The sequence below is a fragment of the Mus caroli genome, chromosome 11, assembly GCF_900094665.2.
Source record: "Mus caroli chromosome 11, CAROLI_EIJ_v1.1, whole genome shotgun sequence".
Taxonomy (NCBI): Eukaryota; Metazoa; Chordata; class Mammalia; order Rodentia; family Muridae; genus Mus; species Mus caroli.
In genome coordinates, this window is record NC_034580.1 from 44,860,734 (window position 1) to 44,866,940 (window position 6,207).

Here is a 6,207-nt window from a genome sequence, read left to right on the forward strand (position 1 = left end):
CTGCCTCCCAAGTGCTGGGATTAAAGGCGTGCGCCACCACACCGGGCAATTTTATCTAAATAGATTTACTGAACTGCATTTACATCACCCTATAAGTCAACCAGCCTGTGTCACTTTTTCCCAAAGAAAAACACAAAAATAAATTCAAATAAAGCTATGTGCATTCTTGCTACATTTAGACAAAGGCTGGGGGCAGCCAGGTATGGCGGCACACACCTTTTGTTCAAGCATTTTGGAGTCAGAGGCATGAGGATCTCTGTGAGTTCGAAGCTAACGTGATGTACACAGGTACTTCCAGGCCAGCCCTGGCTACGTGGTGAGACACTGTCTCAAAAAGCTGTGGGCCAATGGCTGCCACCCCTTGATGAGGATGCTGGGAGCCTGAGGTGTGACAGGTGTCCCAGATTCTAAAAGGGATAATTGGCAAGATTCTCACAGCACACTCAGCATCCTTCCTAGGTTCTGCTACCACCTATGGTCCCATGTTCCTTCTCAGATCTGCAAGAAGAGCGATGACCCAAGGAATCTTGCTCACTTTGCTCCTTTTTGTGTCTCTGTAAACCTGACAGAAATTTCTGGAACTGGCCAAGCAGGTTGGAGAATTCATAACTTGGAAACAAGTGGAATGTCCTTTCGAGCAAGATCCGAGTATTACCCATTACCTGTACACTGCCCCCATCTTCAGCGAAGACGGTAAGGTGGGCCCATGGCCTCGACACCCAGGCAATAGGACTGTCCCATGGTCTCTTAGTCACTATGCAGGGACACCAGGGCTGGAGTACATCTCACACATACTTGCTGGGCCCAGCGTGGAATAGAGAAGGTATATATTCCCTTATCTGAGAAGCACCCAGTTGCACACTCCTAAGGAGTACAAGACCAACTCAACAGCTTGCAGGCTAGCTAGCACCTCAAGGACCCCTGAGTTCAATTCGTCCCTGAACATGGTTTGATTATTGTTGGCCATTCTAAACATGAGCAGCCTGTCCATCTGCCATGAGCATGCTGTGTTACAAGAATAAGAGAGGATGGTTGTCTTTCCACAGTGTCAGAGTCCTAAACAATATGGGAGAGAAGTAGAGTAGGGCATAGCTCCGCTTCAGCACCAACGCCCTCTGGTTTCCTCATTAATAAAAACTTAGCGGGGGTGAGCACTAGGGTTCACACGAGGAGACCTGAGTGCCGGCTTGGGTACGGGTTTTCCACAGATGGTGCATGTGTGGTGGGTGTGATCTGCACTGGCACGAGACATTGATTTCTGGAAACTGTGGAACCCACGGCCTCATGCCCCACTGGGCAAGTGTTGTAACACTGAGCTATATCCCCAGCCCTCTTCTTTATTTTTGAATTCGAAGCAGGGTCTCACTAAGTTGCCCAGGATGACTTTGAACTCATTTTGTAGCCCAAGCAAACCTGACCTTGTGGTCCTTCTCCATCAGCCCCCAAAGCAGCTGAAATTACAGGCTTGGAACACCAGGTCTAGCTTGTAAAACACACTGACTTAGCTGCAACAGTTTCACTTTGCAGGGCTTTATTGGACCATAACCCAGGAAGCTTCTGTGATGACAAAGAGGTCTTGGTTTGGGGTTTGCTTGCTTCGCTCTTTGTGGTTGCCTAGATAATTGTTTTCTTTTGTTTGTTGAAGTAGAACCTCACTATGTAGCTCAGGTTAGCCTAGAACTTACATAGCCTGGACTAACTCCAAACTCACACTCGGGTCCCCCAGTGTTGGGATTATAGTCAGAGTGCCCAATGGACCAAGAGCTTCTTATAAAACTAAGAACCATTAACATTATATAACCAAGAAATTGCACTCCTGGGCATTGACTTATTTTAGATAAATGATATCCATGCTCACTGAGACACAAACAAACAACAGTCAAGTATCCGTAAGTTTCCTTTGTAACCACCTCAAACTGAAAACAACCCCAGTGTCTGTCAGTGGGTGAATGGTTAAATGAACTGTGATATGCCCCTACATGCCACCTACGGATGAGTCTCCAGTCTATCCATACATATACATATACATATACATATACATATACATATACATATACATGTATATGTATATATATATATGTGTGTGTGTGTGTGTGTATATATATATATATATATATATATATATATATGACTATAATTTTCTTCAAATTACTAAAGAAAGAAATGGAGGCCAGGCATAGTGGCGCACGCCTTTAATCCCAGCAAAGGTAGGCAAAGGCAGGCAGATTTCTGAGTTTGAAGCCAGCCTGGTCTACAGAGTGAGTTCTAGGACAGCCAGGGCTACACAGAGAAACCCTGTCTTGAAAAACAAACAACAAACAAACAAACAAACAAGAAAGAATGGGGAACAGATTAGTGATTGTCAGAAGAAAAGGGAGAGCAGCTGGGATGTAGCGTGATGGTAAAATGTTGCCCTGGGTTCAATCCCCAACATCACAGAAAGAAAAGAGGGAGGGGAGTATAGGGGTGAGGAGGGTAAAGGAAAACCATGGGGCAATGAAGGAAGTGGCTGTGACTCTAAACAGGCACTTTTGCCATGGATGCTCTGGTCCTTATGGAAATGTCCTGTGCCTAAACTCCGCCCATGTCATTGTCTTAATTATGAACTGTACCAGGGTACTTCAATTCATGATGGAATTGCATCCCTGTAAACCCATCCTACGTTGGAAATACCATTAGTCAAAAACACAGCTCTAGTACCCTAGCCTACAGATTGTCACAGCTTGGTCCAGCCTGCTGCTCATGTGCTTAGAATGTTCACGGTCCAGTAGAGCACAGTCATCTAACACAAAGGCAGCTTTTCCTTTTTGAGCTTTGTTTTGTTTTGTTTGAGACAGGGTCTCACTATGTACCCCCAAATGCCATGCAACTTTCTCTGTAGACCAGGTTGGCCTTGAACTCACAGAGATCCGACTGCCCCTGTCTCCCAAGTGCTGGGATTAAAGTTGAGCCACCATGCCTGGTCTAACATAACACATTATATCACTACATATGGAATAGCCCATGTTGTTTATTAAATATGATACACTGTATATATTGGAGTCCCATGGCTGATAGAAAGTGGCTGCAGCCCACAGAGAGGAGTGCACTTCTTATGCTAACCAAGGGAAAACTCCAAATTCAAATTTCAGACTGTGTTATCTTCTAAATGTGTCACTTTACAGCATCATGAGGAGAAAACCTGAACATTAAACCATCGTGAGTGAAGGACGTGTTTTGCACATGGGCACTGCTGGGGGAAACTGGGTACAGGAGCCATGGGATCTCTGCGTGTTATTTTTTAAAATGGCCTGTGGATCGTGACCTCCAAATGAGACGTTTAATTCACAAACGAAAGGTCAAGTTCTGGGTAAAGAAGGAGTTGTGGTCACCCACCGTCAGTGCATAATTTCATTTTCGTTTTGGTTCAGGTCTGTATTTGGCTTCCTATGAAAGTGAGAGCCCAGAGAGCCAGACAGAAAAGGAGAGGTGGAAATCTCTAAGGTGGGTCTGTGATCCAGGAAGGGGCGTGCAAGATGGCTGGAGGGGGACAACTGGGCTGCTTGAGGCCGGGAGGAGGTGAGGGGCTTGGAAGGTATTGGCTTGTTAGGCTCCTCCCTGTGAGGAGGGAAGAGGAACAGGCCGGGGACCAGAGGGATCAGGGCAGAACCCAAGTATTGGAAGGAGATTGAGCCGATGACCCCTAGTGCCTGGTTGCATCTCTGTGGGATGGTCAGGATGCATATCCCAGGGCCCAGACTGACTGACTGACTGACTGACTGACTGACTTTGTTTATTTGGTTGGTTGGTTTTGGTTTTTCAAGACAGGGTTTCCCTATGTGGCCCTGGCCATTGTGGAACTCACTCTGTGGACCAGGTTGGCCAAGATTCACCTGCCTTTGCCTTCTGAGTACTGGGATTAAAAGGCATGTATCACCATTGCCTGGCTCTAGTCTGTATTTTTATGCCAAAAATAACAGATATGCACATGCATACACACACACATACACAGGCACACTACACACACATGCACACACACAGGCACACTACACACACACACAAGCACATACACGGGCATGCACGCACACACATTGCACACACATGCACACACACACTGCACACACACCAGCACACACACACACACTGCATACACATGCACACACACACTGCACACACACACACACACTGCACACACACTGCACACACACCAGCACACACACACACACACACTGCATACACATGCACACACACACTGCACACACACACACACACTGCACACACACTGCACACACTACCTCCTGTTTGTTCAGCATGCTAACACAGCCAGATGGAAGCCCAAAGCAAGCAGTGAGCTTAGAGAGCTAAGCTGAAAGCATTTGCCACCTCTCTCATGCTGAGAAGGTGGCCTCTGGTGAAGCATCTTGGCCACAGGGAGGGTCTCACCTTACTCTCCTATGTGTTTAAATCTGCAGATCTTCTATTCTGGGGAAGACATGAGAAGCCCTGACACAGAGGAAGAGAAAACAACGGAGCTGACACAGGCAGTCCCAACCCTGTCACAGACAGCCCAACAGGTGGAGGTTGACGCAAAGCCTCATTACTTTGCAAACCAGATGCTGTGGCCTGGTACCTGCCACAAAGGCCATGTGGGCTCAGGAAACCTTTCTTGGGACCTCAGCCCTGGCTGACTTGGCAGGGCCTCCAAAAGCATGGGTGACATGCCTTGGGCAAACATTGCCTTTATGACCAAGTGGGTCACATAGTCAATCTGTCCATTCTGGACAGGGACACAGCACTACCCGGAAGGCTGGGTGACTGCAATCACGTGATCTTGTTGAGTGCCGTGTGCTATGGAGAGTAACACCACTGTCTGTCACCAGGTGGCTTGAGAGCCTCTGTAACTGCAGCAGGCATCGTGGTGCAATATGAGGTGTCCCTGCACCAGCCCAGAGCCCATGCTAGCCCCTGGCATTCTGCTGAGGGGCCCCAGTCCTGTCCTTCCCAGAGGACTTGTTTCTGCAGTCACCATCTCCTTCTGCATCCTGCTGGTATCAGGATAGCCCTCTGGCGACAGCTGTGAAACAAGTCACTGAAACAAGCCAGAGTCATGGAGTCGGCAATGTGTATATTACGACCTGCTGCCTAGCTCCCTTGTAAACTTTAGAGTCGGAGTAAACACATGTTTGTACGCCCGTCCTGCACATGCGTCTCCATATGTCTGATCCTTAGGCCCAAGATGAACTTCAACAGAGCAGGGTGCGGGGTTCCCAGATTGTCCCCGGGAATGTAGTAATATACTTTCGGAACAGGAGGTGAAGCTGGAAGATGGCTCTCTCTCGATGAAGTACCAACATGAGGACTTGAGGTTGGGTCCCCAGCACCTGTGTAAAAGCCAGGTGTTGGAGCAAATCTGTAGACCTGGTGTTGGGTGGGCAGAAACGCACAGCTCCCTGGAGCTCGCTAGCTAGCCAGTGACCAGTTATGGAGCTCAAATGAGACCCTGTTTCTGTCCCTGTCTCCTGACCACACAGACAACTTCAGGGGCCTGTGGGGAATCCTTAGAATTCTGAAAGGGTTCTGCCAGCATGCGGCCAAGATGGTCTTCTCTGCCTCCTGCAACTCCTCCCCCACCCCCTGCCCAGGTCCCCTGGAGTTGGGGCATGCATCAGCCCTTGGGCCTTTGTTGCACCCGCTGACTTGTCTGCATCTAGCCTTCCGTGAACTCTGCCCAAGTGTCACTGTTTATAGTGTACATTGACACATTCCAAAGATGTGGCTTTGACAGGGTGTCAGTCACTGCTTAACCATTTGACAAAATACTTGAAGAAGCTAACTCAATGAGGAGGTCTGGTTGGGTCACAGGTCCAGAAGGCCAGGGACACGGCACCTGAATTGACTCAGCTCTGGGAAGTGTCTTGCTGTGACATGCGGGGCAGGTTGCAATGATGGAGGATTCCGAGAGTAAAGGATTGCCAACTCTACACAGTGCCCGAGAGAGTTCCTCCCCAAAATCACCAAGAGGCCTCACAGAGAGAGTCGTACCCTTGACTCCCACAGAGACCGAATTAGGATGTTCCTCTTAAAGCTCATGGCCTTGCTGGGGGGTGGGGGGTGGCACACACCTTTAACCCAGGCACTCAGGAGGCAGAAGTAGGCAGATCTCTGTGAGTTCGAGGCCAGCCTGATCTACAGAGCAAGTTCCAGGACAGCCAGGGCTACACAGAGAAA

At 48.5% G+C, this 6,207-nt stretch overlaps 1 protein-coding gene across 2 annotated transcripts in view; it reads left to right on the forward strand.

Moving 5' to 3' along the window:
* The window catches only part of Rasgef1c (RasGEF domain family member 1C), a 75,086-nt gene extending 69,128 nt beyond the window's left edge, over positions 1-5,958 (forward strand). The window contains exons 12-14 of one of the 2 annotated variants that reach the window (XM_021177347.2): positions 570-693; positions 3,411-3,483; positions 4,452-5,289. In XM_021177347.2, coding sequence (XP_021033006.1) covers positions 570-693; positions 3,411-3,483; positions 4,452-4,476 — 222 coding nt within the window. In that variant the 3' untranslated portion in view covers positions 4,477-5,289. Of the gene's footprint in view, positions 1-569; positions 694-3,410; positions 3,484-4,451 lie in introns of both variants that reach the window. The other variant, XM_021177346.1, reaches the window with a different exon arrangement.
* Positions 5,959-6,207: the final 249 nt, after the last annotated feature.